General features: G+C 39.5%; 1 protein-coding gene across 1 annotated transcript in view; it reads left to right on the forward strand.

Annotated features, from left to right (window-relative positions):
• Window positions 1-3,073: 3,073 nt before the first annotated feature.
• STAT4 (signal transducer and activator of transcription 4) overlaps window positions 3,074-23,175 on the forward strand; it is an 81,664-nt gene continuing 61,562 nt past the window's right edge. The window contains exons 1-3 of the mRNA XM_081142283.1: window positions 3,074-3,086; window positions 5,917-6,045; window positions 7,491-7,635. Coding sequence (XP_080998409.1) covers window positions 5,918-6,045; window positions 7,491-7,635 — 273 coding nt within the window. The 5' untranslated portion in view covers window positions 3,074-3,086; window position 5,917. The remainder of the gene's footprint in view (window positions 3,087-5,916; window positions 6,046-7,490; window positions 7,636-23,175) is intronic.

Consider the following 23,175-nt stretch of genomic DNA (forward strand, 5'->3'; position numbering starts at 1 on the left):
CTTAAGAATATGTTCGAAGATGCAAGCAAATTCATCTTATTAAATCTCAGACCTTGAATACATCTCTCCTAATGTTCTGTGTGAAGTGGACTTGCTAATGTATGGTGATGGCCTCAAGGAAAAGCACTTGTATGATTGAGTTGTCCACCAGCCTGGCCACTTCTCTTCTCAAAACATGATTTTTACTTGAAAGAATGACTGACGAACTATGGTAATTCAGACTTGTGTATTGGGAAGACATCTTTCTGAAAATGAACAAAATGAGCCTGTCACTTCAAGGAAAACAATTGGCAATATCAGTTTCCAATGATAAAACTGGAGCTTGCAAGCAAAAATCAGAATTTGGAAAACTTGTTTCTTCACTATGAGCTTAGCAGCTTCCCAATACTTAAAAAACTTTTCTAATGAGATCACTGGTGATATTAACTAACATGATTGTCTGAGAGTGTGTGATGAAGTGTGTCGGCATTTGCAAGATCTGCATAATTCAATGGACCAGTATTTTCCAAATGACCGATGTGTGACATCATATGTGGGTGAAAGTTCCATTCAAAATGCAAGATGCTTCCATGGATTTGGCTGCAGTACTGTAGAGAGAAAGTTTGCTGCTATGGTTTCACATTCCACAATGCAAATAACCCTCAAGGAACTACCGCTTGTTGAATTTTGGTGCGGCATCTAAGAAGGCTATCCACAGTATCTGGAAAGGCTATTAAGCTCTTCCCTTTTCCAAATACATATCTGTGTGAGTCCAGATTTTCTTCAAATATGTCAGCCAAAACAATATTTTGAAACAGATCAAAGGGAGAAGCAGATATAAGAATCCAGCTGTCTGCTCTCAAGCCAGACTTTAAAGAGATTTTCAAAAATGTAAATCACTAATATTCTGTGATGGAAAATATACTTGTTTTTCATAAAAAATGTTTATTTTAATACATAATGGATTTATAACGGCCATTTTAAATGAATAAATATTTTAATTTTTTTCTAAGATCTAATTTTGAATACAGTAAATAAAAATTTAATACAGAATAGTAACAAAAAAATCTTCAGGGCTGTCAGCAGTTTTTAAGAGTATAAAGGTGTTATGAGACCAAACAGTTCAAGAACTGCTGGGGGAGTCCCAAGGAGAGGCTCTTAAAAGGAAGCCGGGAACAAACGTTCTGCTTTGTACAGCAGACACTCAACAGTGGAATACAATGATGATAAAGACACGCAAAACCAGTATGACTAACAACAAGGCAGGAAGTGAAAAGTGCTAAATGAGTGGCCTGGATCCGTGCTGTTCAATAGGGCAGCCGCCAGTGGGCAGGTGGGGCGATGGTCCATACTGAGAGAGCCTGAAAGTGCAAATCCGCACCGGACTTCAGAGATTCAGTATGAAATACGGAACGAAAGTATCTCAATAACTTCTTACATTGATTATACGCTGAAATGTGAATATTCTGTATGTATTGGGTTGTTTATAGTACTGAAATTAATTTTGCCTTTCCTTTTTCAATGTGGTGACTAGAAAATTTAAACACATGTGGCACGTATTTTATTTCTCTTTGAACAGAGGTTAATCTAAGGGCAGAGGAGGCTGGTCTGCATCAGGTCACAGGCTCCTGTAGGGGACAGAACTTGGATAGCTTGGGACCAAACTGTACAAAACTTTGCCAAGAATTTGGTCATTTTTCTATAGACAGTGACTGCTTCCCCAGAAGGAAACAGGATTTTTCCCTGTAGGTTATGGAATGGTCTGAATTAGGCACTTTCTTCATGTGGGGACACGGCAGCCTCAGCTCCTGGAAAACACCCAGTGGGCAAGTGGCCAGGATCAAGCCTACCTGACCAGTGAATTTATTTATTTACTTACTTGCTTATTTTTAAAATATATCTTCATTTGATTTCAGAGAGATGAACAGAGAGAGAGAGAAACATCAGTGATGAGAGTCACTGATAGGCTGTCCCTGCAGGCTCCCCGCGGGGGATCCTCGACCTGGAATCTAACGGAGATCTCCTAGATCACAGGTCAATGTTCAACCGCTGAGCCGCACGGGGGGGCCCTGGCCAGCGGATTTAGATTGATGTCCAGAGTGTGACTTTGGGGTTGACGGACTCGTTTTTCTCCCGGGAGAGAGATGGGTGGCATATTTAAGCTCAGGATAATGCTGCCCCCTGAGAGAGGAGGCGCATCCTGAGGCTGCAGATGCGCGACGGCAGCCCAGGGCGAGTCCCAGAGCAGGCCTCGACCTCGCGGTGCGGCGCTGCCCTAGACATGGGCACGAGCCGGTGAGCCTTCCGCGCACCTCTTTCAGCCTATCCTCCTCTATTCTTGTCTTTATTCTCACCATTTACGGAGCTCTTGCCGTGCGCCAGGGGGTCAGTCTAGCTCCGAGGAGATCTGACATGACAAGCCCACTAAGAGAGGAGCTGAACCATCGGGCTCTTAGCCGGGCTCGGCTGCTCGCGCCCTGAGTCACTCTGGCCTCCTCTCTGGGCCGCAGTCTCTCCAGAGAGGCGGGAGCAGGGCCGGAGCAGGTGCCTGTCCCGGGGGAGAAGAGCTGCGCCAGCCGCCGGGTGCGGGCTCGGCGGGAGGAAGGTGCGGGCCGCAGGAGGGGCGCGCTGCTCGGGGCGAGGCTGCGAGCGGGGCACAGCGGAGCCGAGTCGGTGCTCTGGCCCTGGCCGCCCGTCCCTGCCCCCGAGGGGCAGCCTCGCCGGGGGCGCTGAGTCTGGAAGCGGGAAGACAGGGGTTTGGCTCCAGGCGGGTGAGTCTGCGGGGGTTCCAGCTCCCCGGGGAAACCCTGCGGAACAGGAGGCGGCGGCCCCGTCCACCCGCCTCCTCCCGACCGCCCGGCACCTGCGAGAGGGCGCCCTGCCCAGGGGCCCGGGCGGCCGTTCCTGCCGCTTAGCGTTTCTAGAGTAGAGAGTGGGTGGGAACCGACCCAAGCAAAGTCCCAGAAACGCGCACACTGACGCACAGGAAAGCCTCAAGTGGGAGGAGAAATGCAAATCCCCGGCCGCGGCGGTGGCGCCCGCGTCCCGCCGCAGTGGAGGGTGACTCCGGCTTGACGCGCGTCCGCCCGGGCCGGGCCGGGAGCCAGGTGAGTGGGCCGGGCGCCCCGCGCCGCTCCGTCGGGGCCAGGCCGGGCCCGCGGGCCTGCGGGGCGTCGCCAGGCTGCGCGCGTGACGGTTACTTCGCTTTGACTGGCCCGAGGAGGGTGGTTTTTAACCGGCAGCCTCCGGCTCCATGATTCAGAGACGCGCCTGGCGCGGGTCCGTCCGTCGGTCCGTCGGGGCGCGCTCTGCCTCCCGGAGCCCGGGGTGGACGCGCCTGGCGCAGGTCCGTCGGTCGGTCCGGAGCCCGGGGTGGACGCGCCTGGCGCGGGTCCGTCCGTCGGTCCGTCGGGGCGCGCTCTGCCTCCCGGAGCCCGGGGTGGACGCGCCTGGCGCAGGTCCGTCGGTCGGTCCGGAGCCCGGGGTGGACGCGCCTGGCGCGGGTCCGTCGGTCGGTCCGGAGCCCGGGGTGGACGGCGGGGCTGCGCGCGGCGGGCCCCCCAGCGCCCGCGGGGACCCCTCTCCCCCGGCTCCCTGCACCGCGTCCCGGGCTCAGGCTAAGGCCCCCTGTGGCTGTGGCTTTGATGAGAGCAGGTGCTATTTTAGGGCAGATCGTCTGCGTTGCAAGCTCCGGGTCGCGGGCCGACCAGGCACCGAGAGCCCCCTCCCCGCACCCCAGCGGGGCGAAGTGCCCGTTTATGTAGATCTCTAGGGCCAGGCGTTCAAACAGAACAGACAGACAGTCGGTTTTCAGAAGAAGGGTCCCACAGTTCCCTTGGGACGGGGGAATCAGCCCTGCGGGGCGTGAGAGCAGAGGGAGGTGCTGCGCGATCCGCAGGCCCCGGGGCTGCCACAGGCCAGTGTCCCGGGAAAACGCGCGGAGCTCGCTCTGGAAGGTGGGCTAGGGCCCTGAGGGGGATCCGGCTAACTTTAGGATGGATTCAGTTCAGCTAAGGCTTAGTTAGAAAACATATTTTCATCCAAATCATAGCAGGTTTAACAACAGTAGCAATTACAATTGTAATGCTCTTTCCAGCTCATGCTCTCTCTTGTGGTTAACTGGCCTAACTGATGGGATAGAGCAGGACGATGTCAATCGTAGGTAGGAGCAAAGGGCCAATTTTGTGTGGAATATATATATATATATATATATATATATATGCCCAGTATCTGGAAAGAGAGATGTGTCTGGTGTCAGGAGACTTCGGGTCAGTTTGTAAAACTGTGCACCTTGGCAGGAGTCCTTTCTAATCCTCAGATTTTTTCCCATTTTTAAAGTTGGGGTAATACCTGCCCTATTCACAACATCAGGAGGGCCACTCGTTCATTCAACAAGCACTTACTGAGCATGGACAATATGCCTAGAATTATCATGTTTAAAAGTCTTCATAAATATAAAGCGATATGCAAGAGAAACATTGTTTTTTCCCAGTTGCTTTCTTTTAACAAAGCATTGGCAATAATTTTCTTCTATACATTTAAATCAGGGGAAAGGTGAGCCCAAATGGTTTCATTTGAAACCTGCAAAATATGTATATGAAACAGATGAAATTTATTATCATAAATATTCTGTAAACAAAAGTAAACTTCAACTTACACAAGAGAGAGATTGAAATACTATGGTGATTAATTGCATAAAACTTTTTTTCTTTGATCTAGAACTACTGACAAAACAATAAAAATTTTACTTCTGAGACAGTAAAATACTGTAACTTTAAGGAGACGTCATATTAATTTTCCTGAGTTAGGAAATACGTCTAAAGCTTCTAAAGTGGCCAGAGTGGGGTTATATGGGGGAAAACACACAACTTTTTTTTATGACAGGTTGTCAAATACGTTTTCAAGTGTGGTTTCTTCCTCAAGTAAATTGAGGCTTTAACCACTTTCAGAAGCATATCAGAGACTAATTAAAAGTAGACTTTCAAAGCTTCCCCCAGCCATAGCGGATCATCACAGAGAGAAATAACAATATGTATCGGTTCGGAGATATTTTTACCTGAAAGAATTAGAGCCCATGAAAATGCATAGACAAAACTCTTCATAAATCTTAGATGGAATTAAACTATAAGTCTAGAAACATGAGGATGACTCTAGAAGTCAGAAAAATCTGAAATGAAGACAAAAGGGTAGCACAATTTCATATAGAAGAAGCTTTTATTGGACGCTCCTCACATATCAAGACTAATGAGGGTCTTAGGAGGTATGGCTAATTTTGCTACTTGCCTTTACGTTGCTCAAAGTCTAATACTGTAGAGGGAGCAAGGGATGGGGAAGGAGCTTGTTGAGAATGAAAACTGGTGTAGACAAACAGCGGTGGGGTGGGGAGGGGGGTGTCAGGGTGTGAAAGCATCCTGGAGAGCGCTGAACCGAGGGATCCGAGAGGCAAGGAAGGAAGTGGTTTAGGGCCAGAGGGAGAATCCTGTTTTTTTCATTAGGGATGGCGTGCAGAATAGTTTAGAATTGCTTTATCTTTGCATTGAAAGCATTTTCTCTTTTTTTTAAAGATGCCATATATATATATATTGATTTCAGAGAGAGGAAGGGAGAGAGAGAGAGAAACATCAATGATGCTAGAGTCATTGATCAGCTGCCTCCTGCACGCCCCCTACTGGGGATCGAGCCCACAACCCCGGGCATGTGCCCTGACCGGGAATTAAACCTCCATCTCCTGGATCCTAGGTTGATGCTCAACCTCTGAGCCTGGCTGCGTGAAAGCATTTTCTCTTTTAATGGCTTGACTATAAAAGAAAAATAATTATTCATCGGTTACTTAACTAATGGACAACATTGTCTTTACTTGAAATCTAAGAAAATAATAAGATGCACCACAGTTATTAACATTATTTTTAAACTCTAATTTTACCCCTTATTTTATAGCATGTCTCAGTGGAATCAAGTCCAACAGTTAGAAATCAAATTTTTGGAACAAGTAGATCAATTTTATGATGACAACTTTCCTATGGAAATTCGACATCTGCTGGCCCAGTGGATTGAAAATCAGGACTGGTAGGATCAAACATTATTGTGTTTCTCCTAGAGGTTGATGCACAAATGCTTTATACCCTATTCATATGGATTTATTCTATGGTTCACTTTTCACTCAATAGGTGCATTCTTTTCAGATAAAAAACTTTTTCAGAGTTTTGGAAAACGTTTTCAAAGAATAAGAATTGTGGTTCTTTCTGGTTTCATCTATTATAGATGAAACCTTAATGGTGCTAGTGCCTTGTTTTTCAGTAAGCTGAAACCCCAACAATTTTCTAAATATTAAAAAGCTAAAAAGTAAATTGGTTGTTAATATCAATTCTCTATCACAAACTCAATGTAAATAAGTATTCTTTTCTTAGTATATTTTACAAACAGTCTTTGAAGCCTATATTCACATTGCACAACTTAATTTTCTTTTTTTTTGCTTTAAACAGTTGTCTAACTTTTTATTGTGCTAAAACATATATAACATAAAATTAACCATTTTAACCATTTCTAGGCATACAGGTTAAGGGCATTAAGTATATTCATATTGGGTGCAACTGTCACCACCATCCATCTCCAGAACTTTCTCATCTGCCCAACCTGAAACTTTGTACTCAGTAAGCAGTAGCTCCTCATTCTCCCCACCCCAGCCCCTGGCAGCCACCATTCTATTTTCTGTCTCTATGAATTTGACTATTCTAGGTACCTCATGTAAGTATAAGCACACAATATTTGTCCTTTGGTGACTGACTGATTTCCCTTAGCATATTTTTTCACGATTCATTCATGTAGCATGTATCAGAATTTCCTTCTTTTTTTAAAGCTGAATAATATTCATATATCTACATATATATCTATATCTATCTATCTATATAGATTAGCTAATAGATAGATAGATGATAGATGATAGATAGATAGATAGATAGATAGATAGATAGATAGATAGATAGATGATAGAACGAACATTTTGTTTATCCATCTGTCAATGGACATTTGAGTTGTCTCCACCTTTGGGCTATTGTGAATAAAGATATGAACACTGGTGTACAAATATTTGTTCAAGACATTGCTTTCAATTCCTCTGGTTATCTCCCCAGAAGAGGAATTGCTGTATGTAATTCTATGTTTATATTTTGAGGAATCTTCATCTTGTTTTTCATAGTGACTGTGCCATTTTACATTCCCACTAGCAGTACACAAGGGACCCAGTTTCTCCACATCTTCGCCAATACTTATTTTGTGTTTCCCAGAATTGCAGCCTAATACATGTAAAGTAGTATCTTTTTGTGCTTTGATTTGCATTTCCCTAATGATTAGTGATGTTGAGTATCTTTTCATATGTACAATTTAATTTTAAAAAATCTTTAAATGCTTATCACTGTGGAATAGATTTATCACTTTAAAATTAGTATGGTAAAAAAGTAGTTGTATCCTGCTGTGTAATAACATTCTTTTTTTTTTTTTTTTTTTTTTTTTAGGGAGGCAGCTTCTAACAATGAAACCATGGCAACAATTCTTCTTCAAAACTTGTTAATACAACTGGATGACCAGTTAGGTCGAGTTTCCAAAGAGAAAAACCTGCTCTTGATTCACAATCTAAAAAGAATTAGGAAAGTCCTTCAGGTGAGAATGCATTCTACTTTTTTCAGACATTTAGATTTTTAAGTCTTAAATTCATTTTCCAAAAATCAAACATGTACCTCTATATTATTCTCAAACCGGATTTAATAAGAAAAAGTCTTAATTCTCTTACCATTTTAAATTTTGTGCACAATTTTTTGCTTGTTTGTATGAAATTTTGAATCTAAAATGCACTATCAGTGAGGAGGACCCGTGTGATTTACATGTGACTATTTGTTAGTTATGATCAAATTTGGCAATGCTGGAACAGGGATTTGAAAGATATGGCTATCCCCCAGACCCCCCTTGCCTGTCCCTTATGTAACAATTTACAGTTAGTATTGTTCTCATTCATAGATGGAGGCTTCATGGTTGGTTGTGCTTTCCAGATTTGGTTCAGATCTCACCTCCTTCAAAAATATTCTTTCTTGTACTCTAGCCCCCTATTCCCAAGGTTCAGCCAGGCAAAGCCCATCTCTGTGCTTCTGACACACCTGACCACATCTGTACTGTGGCATTTAGTGTATTGTGCATTGGTGTTATTTATGTGTTTGTCGTCTCCCTCAAACTATGAGTTCTTTGAGGCAGGGATTTTAGCATTCAACTTTGAATTTCCGGCACCCGCCACAAGCGTGATGTATGGTAGATGTGTAATATTCATTGATTAAAGGATGAATGAATGAATGAATGAATGAATGAATGAATAGAATCCAGGATCTAAATAATTAAAGGCACCCAGCCGGCATGGTTCAGCAGCTGAACATGAACTTATGATCCAGGAGATTGAGGTTCAATTCCTGGTCAGGGCACATGCCCGGGTTGCAGGCTCGATCCCCAACAGGGGGCGTGCAGGAGGCAGTTGATCAGTATCTCATCATTGATGTTTCTATCTCTCTCTCCCCCTTTCCCTTCCTCTCTCTGAAATCAATAAAGATTTTTATTTTTATTTTTAAATTAAGGGCAGGCTAAACTGAGCTAAACCCGGAGGTGCTAACATAACAAGCTCTGAGCATGGACTGCTGAGTGCCCATACAACATATTAGATCACAGGAAAAACACATGTGCCCTTTCTCAGTGAGGCATTCTTAGAATCCCAAACTTACGCTGAATATATTTTTAGAAAATTTTACCGAGACTATATAAAAAATGTGCTTGAAGTTACTAACATTTGTGAGAGGGACACATACACTGTTTATTCTTATTATTGTTTGGGTTGCACTGAGCCAACTTTGTCCTTGTAACCTCCTACAAATTTACAAGATACTTTGACTTGTGCTGGGAAAAAAGCTTGTTGCCAACAAAATAGGATCTTTCACAGCATAAAGCAAACTGTCTCTTATGGAGATAAGACATTTAACTTTGGCGTCATCCTATTAGTGCTCTAATCAATACACCTAAACCAGGTTGGCATATGTCTTCCTACAAGACAAATGTAGCCACTGCCTGTTTTTGTATGGCCCATGATTGAGAATGATTTTTACATTTTTAAGTGATTGAAAAAATAAAAATAAGCAAATAAAGTAAAACACATTTATGACATGAAATTACATGAAATTAAAATTTCTGTAGTTTAGGGGAACACGGCCATTCTCCTTCAATAACTTAATGGCTATGGCTGCTTTTGCACTACAACTGCTTAGTTGGGGAGTGACAGAGACTGTATGATCCCCAAAGCCTAAAATAAAAATGTGTGTATGTGATTGTGTTTGTGTATGTGTGTGGCAAATCTATCTTGCCCTTTATAGGAAAGTTTGCTGACTTCTGGCCTAGAAGTGAAGGTCCTCCACTTTGCTAGGGGGGCAAAGATGGTGCATAATCTTTAAAAATTCTGACTCTCAAAATGTGGTCTTGGGTGAATCACTTAATCTTTCTGAATTCCCATATCTTTTTATGTAAATGAGAATGGTTGTTACTTACCTTTTGAAATTGTAAGGAAGACTGAGGCTTTTATTCTGGCAAAAAAAACCCCAATGGCTTTCAATAAATGGTTCTTGCTGTTAAGAAAAGTAGCAAGACCTTCTCAGTATAAATCAGGGGTAATTGTACAGCCCACTTTTTCTGGTTGGGTGTCAGATTACGAGGGAGCTTGAGAACCTGAAGTAACTCCCAGTCCCATTTCAGCTCCTCCCAGGCCCATTTCAACTCAAGCACAGACTCTTCTGTTTTTGTCTCTGGCCCTCTGGCATCTTTCTTCTGTAGACCTTCCCCAGCAAACTGCCCCAAGCTCCTCAACATCCCTGTCCCAGAAAAATAGATCTACTCTTTGTTCCCAAACACCCCAAGCTCACTCTTGAATGGCTCCGAGCCCTTGTCCCATGACCAGGAATGCTCTGCCATTCCTCTGGATTCCTGCAGTCCAGTCCCCATTCATCCCGAGAGGAACCGTGGAAGGCCCCGTGCAGCAGGGAAACCTTCAGCTCACATTAGCCCTTGTTCTCAGCCTCCACCGAGCACTGGTTGCAAGGTAACAGACTCTTGCTGATGAGTCTAAGCAGGTCACAAGCTTTTTGAGGGTAAAAGCCTGACCTGCTTTTGTGACTCCCCTCCTCCCTCTGGTATCTACTATGGTTCTACTACAAACTGGGAACTCCAAAAATAGTTTGGTTAGTTAAGATATTTTGAATTGATAGAAACACTTGCTATTTCTTTCCTGTGCTTCTGCATATTTCATTTTAGAAACTATACTTACTTTTTATATTAATTCAGAACACAGTAGAAAGTGGTAATAAAGAATATCATCAACTATGGTCTTATACCTAAACAAACCTACATTTTATGTTTCTTTTTAATCTGGCATATTCCCAAGTGTTTTTTATAAGTCAAGTGTTTTTGATAAAACACAGTACCCACCCACCCCCAGGGGGGGAAAAAAGCCTATCAAAAGATTATTGACACTGCCTATCTGGTCTAAGCATTTTTAGCCTCTGGAATTTTAAATACTATCTATTTTAAGTATTATAGCAAAAAAAGAGCAAACAACATGGTACCTGGAGAACTAAGCAGATGTAAGGTAGATTTATTTTAGTTTTTTAGAGCAACTGAAGTCTCTAATTTCAATACTTAAATCTACTATTTTATATCACACCTACTTCCAATAAGTCTTTAAAATGGCTTCTTCTAAAAGACAAATTAAACAAAACTACTGAACTATCTCCACTCAGAGTAACCACTAATCTAAATTTTGCTTTTATCAGTCTCCCTCTTTTTGTTAGAGATCTACCACATATATTGGCATCCCTAGAAAATATAGTTCATAGGTTCGCAAGTTACCAAACCTCACAATAAATGGGATCACACTATATTGTTTCTTCACCACTTGCTTTCTTCATTCAACATAGTTCCTAACTTTCATCCATGTTGATGCATGTAGCAGTAGTTCATTCATTTTCATTGCTGCATGGTATTCCACTGTGTGAATATATCCCAGTTTATCCATGTTACTGATGATGGGCACTCAGATTATTTCCAGTTTCAAACAATGTTGGTCTGAACAGTCCTGAGTGTTCTTCCTGGTGTACATGTACATGAAATTATCTGGGATATATACCTAGAGCAGGAATTGCGGAATCATGGAGTCTGTGCGTCTTTAATTTACTAGATAATGCCAAAACTGTTTTCCAAAATGGTTATACCCATTTACACTCTCCCAGTAGAGTAAGAGTTCTGGCTCCATATCTTTGCCCTACGTGTGTTATGATCATATCATGCACCAATAAGGGGTGTATCCATCTTCTTTCTTCAGTTTAATTCTTTGTATGTTTTTTTCTAATTTCCTTATTCAGGTACGTACTTCATTTATTCTCAGCCTTTTTTCTAACAAATGAATTAACTCTATACATTTTTGAGAGGTACTTTTATATACTTTAATACGTAGCGCTCTCATTGTTCATATCTGAATAGTCCATAATTCGAGATTGACTTCTATTTCTAGCTAGGTAAACTTAAAAACAATTCCAGCCCTGACCTGCATGCCTCAGTGATTAGAGCATCCACCCGTGCACTGAAAGGTCTCGGGTTCAATTCCTGATCAAGGGCACTTGTCTGGGTTGCAGGTTCGATCCCTGGCCCCTGTCGGTGGGTGTGCGGGAGGCAACCAATGGGTCTCTCTCACATCAACATTTCTCTCTCTCCTCTCTCTCTCTCCCTTTCCCTCTTCTCTCTCTGAAAATGAACAGAAAAATATCCTCTGGTGAGGATCAAAAAATAAATAAAAATAGGAACAATTCCACTAAAAATAGAGAGAAATTCTAGAGAAAATATAATATACTTTTAAATGCACTGATAAGCTTATCATAAATATAGGGAAATTTTTTACAGTAAAAAAATTTTTAGCTATAAAACGTAACTGTAAGTAGGAGCTGACATGGAGGCTGTCACACATTCTTAGATTCTAGAAATACAGGTCCCAAACATGATAAATTAAATTTAAAAAAACTACAAAGAGAAAGAAAATATCCTAAAAGTAGCAAGAGAGAACAAATATATTCCATATACAAAAATGAAACATAAACTGAAAGCCAAATTTAAAACAGTAAAAGCTAGAGAAAACTAATTTCTTCACAGAGCTGGAATACAACATCCATCATCTTAAAATACATAGCTAAATTGTTATACAAATTTGAAAGCTCACCACAAAGATACCCTAAAGTAGTTCCTTTAGTAGAAGAAACTGCTAAAGGAAATTAAACACATGTTAAACACGCATGGTGAAATTTTGAAATACCACTACATCAAGTGAAAATAGGGTGCATGAAACATTGAACACACAAAATAAGTTAGAAAAAAATCAAATATCTATTAAATGGACAAACCAGCAGTTACAAGACAAACTGTGGTTTTTAAAAGGATACATCTGAAACATGAAATTAAAAGGTGATAAGATCAAAGCTGTGAGCTGGGCTGTCTTTTGAAGGGTGTGAGCCTAGGCAGGGAATCTGAGTCCTATTCTGAGAGTGACAGGAAGCCATTGAGAAACCTGGGCAAGGGTGTGACATGAACTGAGCTGTTTTCAAAAGCTCACTCTGGCTGACAAACAAACTTTTGTTAGTCAAAAAGGAACCAGGGAGATCTGTTAGAAAATTCCATTGATTTTTAAGAGCAACATATTGAAGTCTTTCTCTATTACTGTGGATTTACCACCTCTCCTAAACTTCTATAAGTTTTTGCTTTATGTAGTTTTCCCTTTGTTGTGAGACGCGTAAATACAAGATAATATTAGTGACTTAAGCTTTTAAAAGATCAATATATCCTATTTCTGGGAATATATCCTAAGAATCCTGAAACACCAATCAGAAAGAATATATACACCAATGGGGGACATCTGTAATACTGTCAACAATTTTTTTTAAAAAGTCAATATAAAACATCCTTCTTTAACCCACTTACTATGTTTTCATCTTGAAATTTTATTGTGTGGTTTTCTGTTTGTTACCATTTACTAACTGGCAAATGAATCCCTCTCTTCATTTTTGTTCTTTCTGTGTCACTTTGTATTAAGTCTTTTATAAATATCATATAGCAAATCTTCTTACTTAGTGAACAAATATTTAATGAGTCCTTACTATGTTATCAAACTTTAAGCACTAGGAATACAATTGAAGAAGTCATGAAGCTTATAGTCTAAGGAATTTACATCTCCTATGTTTTTTGTTTTTAACTTATAAGAACTTCTATGGCTGTTCCTCAAAAATTAATGTTGGGGAAATAAGGAGAAACAGGCATCAGCCAACTTGTCTGATAATAGAAAAAAATCTCCAGCAATTTGAAGGCCGTGTTCAGGGCTTTGGTGTTAACTCTGTGGTTAGTTACCCGCTACCTACAGAGCATTTTTCACCGACCAGGGTAATGACTCTGTTAGTGAGAGTTTTGAACTTGGTGGGTGAGGGGGCGAGTGCAAGTGTAACCCACACCTCGCATGCTGATCCTCTGCACCACGGTGGCCTCCTTTTCAGAGGTCAATTGGGTTTGCCCCAACAAGAATGCGTGTTGGAGCCGAAAGCTCCTCGAAAGTTTAGCAAGTGGTGGGTTCCTTCTTGCCTAGTCTGTAAAAATCCTATTGTTGGTTCTGAGTATCAGGTGAAGGGAGATATTTAATATGACAAGTTGGAGGATTTAAAACACATTTTTGCAATACCGGGGGACGGGGGGAAGTAGCTTTAACTACAGAGCCACTCTGAATCTGCCAGATCTTATCCTCTAAGTCATGCTGCTTTCTCAGTTCACTCTTCTGTCTTTCCCTCTCCACACCACACGTGAAGAGAAGCGAAGAGGTGACCTCAATCTGCAACCTAGTATAGCTGCTTTGCGTTATCTCTTGAAATAGCTGAACGGAAGGTTCAGTCTCTGGGCTCATTTTTCTGCACATGAGTGGCAGTCAGTTTGTCATTCATTCCACAGTTGTTTCTCCAAGTCCCCAACACACAGAAGGAATCTGTTTTCCTCTGATGCCAATATAACAATACTCATATTTCACAGGCTCAGAGACCTGCATATTGTGTCATTTAAGATTTTGTTTGCTGCACAATTTGGGATAGCCAACAGAAGGCGGATGGGGCCCACACAGTTCCTCATCCAGTGTACATGACACGGAACTGGAAGTCCAGTGTGACCAACTCAAAATCCACCCACCTGAAAGTGTATTCATGGACCATTTTGTGCATATTCCTGTAAGCCTTTATAGCATCCGAGTCTGCCTGGATTGCTCTCCCTCTAGCAGTTTATTACTCAAGTCTGTAATGACTCGTCCTGTCCTGAATTCTGATTCTCACTGAAGCGCATGTAGAGCCTGGTTGACCTTCAGCACTCTTACCCCAATCATCTGAGTGGCTACTTTGGTTGAGGACATGGCGACCTCACTCCCAGCTGCTGAGTGGCCTTCTAAGTACACATGAAGTGCAGGTAGTCAAAAACTATGTTGGTGCCTAAACAATGAGAAGACCACATGGACTCAAGAACTTGCCTACTTTCTATCATTTAATCCGCGATCTTCATTTCAGTAGAAAAATGTGGGAATAAGAAAATAAGCTGTACCATATCACACTTTTTAAAAAAGCTAGTTGCTTTTCAGACATACCAGGTTTTCATAACTTACCTCATCTTTGGCCGGATTTATTTTGGGGGGGGGGAAATGAGCAACTCATTGGTTCTCTGTAGCTCAGCACTCATCGATTCACCATATCTGCTCTTTTAGATTCTTCTATTTCTTTCCTTGGACAATATAAAGTCTTCGCAGAGAAAGAGGTAGAGATGGAGACAGAGACAGAGACAGAGATGGAGACAGACAGAGATAGAGATAGAGACTTCATGGCAACAGTGTGGAGGACAGTGTGGCGGAGGTGAAAATGGAAGCGTGGAGACCTGTTTGAACATTGTTGCAACAGTTTAAGGGAAAGGAAATAGGATACTGAGCCAGGCAGTGGCAATAGGGATGAAACAAATGGGCTGGGGCTGTGAGATAATTTTGTAAAAGAATTAACATGTAAATGAATGAGTAGATATGAACTGTGTGAGAGGGCGACAAACGAGAGATGACTTGATGGTTTTAGTTTGGATTATTACATGGATATTAATGCATAATGAAGATTAGGTCTGGAGAGGGAAGTGGGATAACAAGATGAGTTTGATAAATTCTAAGCACAGCGCAGTAGGAAGTTAATGGAAAGTTACTGGAACTAATATGCCTATATACTTGCCTGTCTCTCCCACAAGACTGTGTGCTCCTTGGGCACATTCATCTTTGCTTCTCTAGCATGTACTAAGGGCTCAGTGCCTTGTTTAATAAATGAGGAGTTGAGCTGACATTGAAATGTGGATACTGCCCTATTGCAATAAGTATCCCTAATTAAACTGAGCAAATGCCATGTCATTATTGCACGTGCAGTTTAGAGTGCATAAGCACAATTTAGATTATAACATCTTCTTGCTGAAATCCACAGTTCCTAAGGATGAAGGGAACTGACTTTGGGAAGAAGTGTTTTTAGAATGTATGGCACATGTGAGAAGGTCAGGCTCTATGGGACCAGACTCAGGAAGAGCTGAGAAAACCATTCAGAGGGAGGAAGGAGACACTGACCTTCTAGAATTCTGAAGAAAATATGCTAACTTGGGAGAGGAAAGAGGACTGAAGTGAAAGGGAGCCAGAGACAAATGTCCTAGAACTAGCTTTCACCTGGGAAGGGGGAAGTGGTCTTTCTGAACCAATACTAACTCCTCAGGAGCTCAGTCAAGAGCTCTGACTCTTTGAACTCCGGGAGTACAAACGATTCTGAAGTTCTTCACCAATAAAACATAGTCCCATGACTAAGTGATTGTTAAGAGATTCACTTAGCAATTGCATAGGAGGGTGTCTGTTACCCCTCGTCATATATAGTCAAACTGAAAGAGATGTAGACAGTGGTCTAATATTGTGTCAGATATTATACTACAGTGCGCTTAGAGCAAAGCGCATCACCTTTTTAAAGGCCTTTTTATGATACATAATATATGTATAGTACACAATCTTAATTGTACAGCTCAATAGATTATTTTATGTTTTCCTTATATCTACCACCATCTCAAGATGTGAAATGTTTGTTGCACCCAAAAAACTCTCCCATAGTGCTCCCAGTCTACACCTCTCTCAAAGGTAACTATTGCATCTCAGTACATTATATTTGTTTTGGCTGTTTTGAAGTTCATTCAAGTGAACTTTTATAGAATTATTTTTTAGGGTTAGACTTTTTTTACTCTACATTATAAGGTTTATTAATTTTGTTGGTTGTTGCTATAGCTTTGATTTTTTTATTACAGTTTAATATTTCAGTATGAATATACCACAGTTTATTGGTTTGTTCTTCTGTGGATGGAAAGAAACTATTTCCAGATTTTGCACATTAGGAATATAGCTGTTATGAACATTCTTACTTGTATCTTTTAGTACTCATTTCCTTTGAGTATGTTTTCTGAGGTAGAATTGGATAATAGATATTATAGATATTTTGTGCTAAGGTACTGTCATGGAGTGTGTGAGTGAAACTGCTCCGTTTCCTCACCAACACATGTATTGTCAGTCTTTTTAAAAATTTTAGTGTGTGTATAGTGGTATCTCATTGTAATTTTAATTGCATTCTCCTAATGATTAACATGTTGAGAGTCTTATGCTTGGTGGCCATTTTGATATCCCCTTTTTAAAGAGACTGTTGTTTTATCCATTTAAAAATTGTTTTGTCTGTCTTTGTTTTATTGGTTTGTAGTTCTTTATGTATTCTGAATGTGTCCTTTGTCAGATATACCCATTAATAGAACTTCTCCCACACTGTTGCTTGCCTTTTCAGTCTCCTCTAAATAATGTCTTTTGATAAACAAAAGTTCTTAATTTTAACGAGGTCCAATTTTTTAATCTTTTAAAAATTGTTATTGATTTTTGTTTTCTGTTTAAGAAATCTTTGCTTGTCCTAGATAATGAAAAACATTCTTCTAGGTTTCTTCTGAGGCCTTTATTGTTTTAACCTTTCACACTTAAGACTATGATCCATATGGAATTGATTTTTGTGTCTGGTGTGAGGTAGGGGTCAAGGTAGACTTTTTCCATATGGGTATCCAACTGACTTAGGACCATTTATTTAAATGAGTATCCCTTCTTCATTGCAATGCAATAACATATTTGATTCATATTTATGTGAGTCTCTAGTATGTTAGCCTATTTGCCTCTCCTTGTACCAATACCACATTTCAGATCATTTCCGTGCATGTGCAATAAGTCCTGGTACATGGTAGTAAATGTCCACAAACTTTGTTTTTCAGAATTGCTTTAATTTTTTTTGATCCTTTGAATTTTCATGCAAATATTAATTCTAGCTTGTCAATTTCCACAAATAAACCTGCTGGGATTTTCATTGAAATTTCATTGAATAGATAGATCATTTTGGGAAAAACTGACATCTTGATAATGTTGAGTCTTCCAATCCATGAACATGAAATATCCATTTAAAAAAAGTAATAGCTTTAACTATGCTTTTCAACCTGTGATACATTGTTATTTTTCCCCTCCTCTTTCCTCCCCCTTTCCTTCCCCTTCCTTTTTGTTCATTGTCCACTAACTTGATTTTATTATCTGTTAATGGGTCATAACCTGCAGTTTTTAAAACACTGTTCTAGGTTATGCCTAGAGGGGAAGTTGCTGGCATATGAGCATTGTTTATGTTAGTAGATATGACTACATGGTTCTCCCAAGCAGTTGAATCCATTTATTTTTTTGGTCAGTACATAATAGTTCTAGTTTTAGTACCTCTTAATCAATAATTGTTGCTTTTAGACTTAATTTTTACCAAGTTATAGTTGTGAGATGGATATATCATTGTTGAAGTTCTCTGATTACTATTCAAATAGAGCAACTCGTCATGTTTATGGCTTAATAAGGTATTTTTGTGTAGATTAGGAATATAATTTTGTTTTATTTCTACACAAATAGCCAATTATTCCAGCACCATATATTGAATAATCCAGAGTAACCCCACTAATTTTTAATGTGCCAGTTTTTCCTGTATGGACAGATCTGGTTTTAGGTCTTGCTTTTCTGTTTCATTGATCTATTTGTCTGTTCATCTGCACCAATATTACACACTTAAATTGCTATAGCTATGTGATAAATCATGATATTTGATAGGGCCAATCTACACTTTTTTTCTTCTTCAAAATTATCTGGGTTATTTTTGTCTTTTTTTCTACCATGTAAGTTTTAGGATCAGTGTTACATGTTTATAAAAATTTCTGTTGGGATTTTTATTGGAATTAAATTTTATTAATTGGAGAAGACTTGATATCTTTATGATATTGAATCTTTGCATCAGTGCATATGGTATGTCACTGCATTTATTTAGATCTTCTTCTATGTCCATCGGTGCTATTTTTAAGCTTTCCCCATAAAGTTGTAGCATATATTTTCTTAGGTTTATCCCTAGATTTTTTGTTATACTTTATTTATATTTTAAGTGACATCTTTTTTCCATTAGATTTTTGGTATGAATATTGCTAGTCCACAGAAATACTGATGTGTGAATACAAATCTTCCTGAACACTCTTATTGATTCTAACTTTGCAAAGATTCTCTTATTTCCTCTAGACAATCATATCATCTGTAAATAAGGAGAAGTTTGGTTTTTCCTTTCCAAGTTTTATGCTTCTTATTTCTTTTTCTTCTCTTATCAGGAATTTTATTATAATTTGAAGTGAAGCAGTCATAGCAGGTGAAATGTTTTACTAAGATAATACTTCCTATAGGTTTATTATGTTAAGGAAATTCTCTTAAAACCCTGGTATACAGATTTTTAGAAATCTTGATGAATATCACATTTTATCAAATAATTTTTTTTTGCATCTGTTAAGATAATTATATACTTATCTCCTTTAATTCATACTTAAGATGTGTATGACATAGATATTCTTATATTGAACAATTGTTATGTTCCTGAGATAAACTGTTTGGTTTTTACGTACTGCTGAAAGATTTGTTATTTTATACAGGGGTTTGCATCTATTGGCAAATATATTCTTTTTCTATTACAGTCCTTATCTGGTTTTAATACCAATATTATACTAACCTTATAACTTACCTCTTTTATTCTCTAAAGCAGAGATTACCAGATAGAATATAAAAACACCATCTACTTTTTTCTTTTATATATTTTATATATTTTTTAAAATTGTATATATTTAAGGTATACAACATAGTGATTTGATATACATGTACATAATGAAATGATTACTGTAATCTAGCTAATTAACATGTCATCACCTCATATAGTTACCATTTTCTGTGTGTGATAAGAGCACTTAAAATCTACTCTCCTCATATCTCTAGTATTCAATACAATATTATTAACTATAGTTATCATGTTGTACATTATATCAATAGACTTATTCATTCTACATAACTGCAACTTTGTACCCTGTGACCAACGTCTCCCCACTTCCCTCTCATCCCCCAGCTTCTGATAGTCACAAGAAGCATTCACTTATTTAGGTCTTTAATTTGCCTCAAAAGTGTTTTACAGTCTTCTTGTGCATGTCTTTCACAACTGACGTACATATCATCATTTAACCAGTTCTCTAGAAATAGGCACTTAGTTTCCAATTTTTACTCCATTACATCTTTATAAGCACAATGAAATCTAACTCTTGTTTCTCATTTCTAAGTGCTATAATTATCATTCTTAACTTCACAACTGGCATCTCACACCACTCCTTGCCCTCTACTACATTCTCACCTACAAGCAAGAAGTCAAAGAGCCAAGAAGGGCCCCCCAGGATGTCTCATCCTTTGGTTTTTGAAACCACAACTGAACCACCTCAATCTGCTTCCTGTTATTTAAAATCTCTAGGAAAGGGTATTGCATGAACAGACTTTGTAGCCTTTCCAAAGTCTTACCAACATGGCCATCAGGAAATGTCTTCTTAGGTTACTCTGCTGTAAATTAAACCCATATTCTCATTATTCACTTACCAGTGAACAAATGAACTTACCAGCGAATGGAAGAACATCTGGTTCTTACTTTAAAAAAAAGTTCTCCACACATTACAAGAGAGAAACTGTATTTTGGGGGCTATTAATTTCCTATATCTATAACCCATTTTAGCTCTACATATACATCCTAATCTCCAACCTTGCTAACTAAGTAAACATGTTGGTAAACTGCTCTATATAAGGCCTTTTAATACACATGTGATCCACTTTGGTTTCAGGTCTTCGCTCAGAGGTAACCAACTTTCCTAAGTCATTAAGCCTCAAACCACAGAAATCAAGAGCCATGTACCTACTGATTTTTAAAGAAATTTCTTATCACAAAGGTGATGCATATCCAGTAAGAACATTTAGAGAACATAGATAAGTAGAAAGGGAAAAAAATCATCTGTAATTCCATCTTTAACCGATAACCGCTGTTAACATTATGGCATATTTCCTGCTAATATTCCTATTCATATATTTTTTTAACTTATTTTAAAAATTGTTATTGTCTTATAACTTCCTTCCTAAGCTTAATACACTCATTTAAATAATTTACTAACCATGGAATGGCATTCCATGATATTAAATATTCTTTTTTAACTTTGTATTCACCTATTAATTGGACATTTATAACTTTTAAAAATGTTTCACCAATATAAACAAGTGAAGTAAACATACTGATTTTTAAAACTTTATTCATATTTATAATTATTCTGTTAGGACAGTGAGTCTTAACTTCATGCATCAAAATCTCTTGCAGAGTTGTTGTTTTTAATGTAAATACCCACTGTGACATGAGCGTAAAGTGAAATATTAATGAGGATTACACTAGTTACTGTATTAAATAAACTTAGACAATAGAATTTTATTTATCACACACATAATGTTGGTTATTCTGTACATCAGTAGCTGGCTTTCCTTTTCATTATGATTCAGGGATCCAAGTTCCTTCTATATATGGCTCGGCTTTTCCAAAGGGCCTGGATGTCTTTGGAGACAGATAGACAAAGAGAAAGAGCATGAAGTTATAGCCACATCTGAGATTCATTGGCGTAGAAATGAAAGACTATATTTGCATTCTGTTAGCAAGAACTAGTTACATGCCTCCCACACCATGCAAGGAACCCAGGAAATGTAATCTCTAGATGGACTGCCACTTCCACTTCCTGTCAGCAAGAATTTTGGTAGGCAGTTAGGTATGTCTGCCCCATTTGGTAAAACCATTCTGGAAAGCAATTTGTCAGTATCAAAGTTTAATGTGACTCAGCAATTCAATACCTGAATATTTATCCTACAGAAATTTTCACTCAGGTAAGAGAAGGATATCTACACAAGAATGTTTACTGTTTTTGTCCGTCTTTAAATGTCTATAATGGTTAAATAAATTGAATTATTTTCTTACATGCTATACAATTACTAAAATATTAGATCTGAATATATGGAAGTGGAAGAATGACTATAATATACGTTACTGAGTGAAAAAAAACTCACACACAAAACAACATGTCCAGTATGATTACCCACAAGTAGTGAGGGGAGAAAGTGGAGGATACTGCTCTCACCAATTTTTAACTTTTTTATTACTTGAAAAAAAATTTTTAATATGTTTTTATTGACTTCAGAGAGAGAAGGGGAGAGGGAGAGAGAGAGAGAAACATCAATGATGAGAGAGAGTCATTGATCGGTTGCTTCCTGCATGCCCCCTGCTGGGGATCAAGCCCGTAATCTGGGCATGTGCCCTGACTCGGAATCGAACCTCGATCTCCTGGTCAATGCTCAATCGCTCAGCCACGCTGGCCGGGCAATTACTTGAAATTTTTTTTAAAAAAGCCCACATTACATGAGAATTTTCAAAACTCAGATTCCCAGACCTCACCCCAAATCTACAGAATCAGAATCTCCAGGGAGTGGGGCCCAGAAATCTGTAGTTCATAAAAGCCTTACAGGTAATTCTGATAAACTGCCAAGGTTGAGACCACAGCCTTAGGATAAATTTCTAAAAGTGTAATTACTATGTCAAAGGGTATGAAAAATATTAAGGCTTTTGATAAGTAATGTACCAATTCACATTCCCACCAGCAGTGTATAAAAGTTCATTCCATCATCAACCCTGTGTGGTGCAAAGTGTTTTAATTTTTGCCAGTCTGATAAATGAAAACTGCTGTGTCTGATTTATGTCAACAGAGGTGCTAGTTTGTTGCACTTGGTTCTCTTTCCGGGATGTTCTGTCCCATCTATCTTCCTCTTTTTTAAAAAATATATCTTTATTGATTTCAGAGAAAGGAAGGGAGAGGGAGAGAGAGAGATAGAAACATCAATGATGAGTCATCATTGATCAGCTGCCTCCTGCATGGGGATCGAGCCCACAACCCAGGCATGTGCCCTGACTGGGAACCAAACCACAATGCCCTGGATCCTAGGTCGACGCCCAACCGCTGTGCCACGCCCGGCCGGGCTATCTCCCTCTTGAATTTTGTAGATAAACTCATTCTCCTAAGTTAATGTTTCATTGTACAATTTGTTTGGGGAACTTGTTAAAAAGGTAGATTTCTAGTCCCCTACTTTCAATTTTGATTGAGCAGGTCTAGGATGAGGTTGGGAATTTGAATAGGAGGAGTTGGACTCGGAGTTTATAAGGAAGAGCTACATCCCAAGCAGAAGCATCAGAAGAAAAATAAGCAATGGTAAATTTATGATATGGGCATTTTGCATCTCTAGAATAGACCTTTGCGTGCCCTCTGCCCAGGACTCAGTTCCTCTTCCCTCCCATCATCCATCAAGTTCCAGCCCAGGTCCTCAATATGTGTCGCTAAAATCCACATTGATTTCTCCATGCACTGCACTCCCACAGCTCTTAGTGTCCAAACAGCTCACCCTGACACTTAATCACATGCTGTAATTACTTTAGATAGGTGAGAATCGATGTACAGTAACAGAGATGAAAGTTGTATAAGTATTATTTCAGGACAAGAAGAAATGCTCCAGGATAGCCTGGAAAATAATCCTGCAATAAATTACCTTTGTGTTGACAGTAAATTAGAAGCAATGGCAACTCTATGGAA

Source organism: Miniopterus schreibersii (assembly GCF_964146895.1).
Source record: "Miniopterus schreibersii genome assembly, chromosome: 7".
NCBI classification, from domain to species: Eukaryota; Metazoa; Chordata; class Mammalia; order Chiroptera; family Miniopteridae; genus Miniopterus; species Miniopterus schreibersii.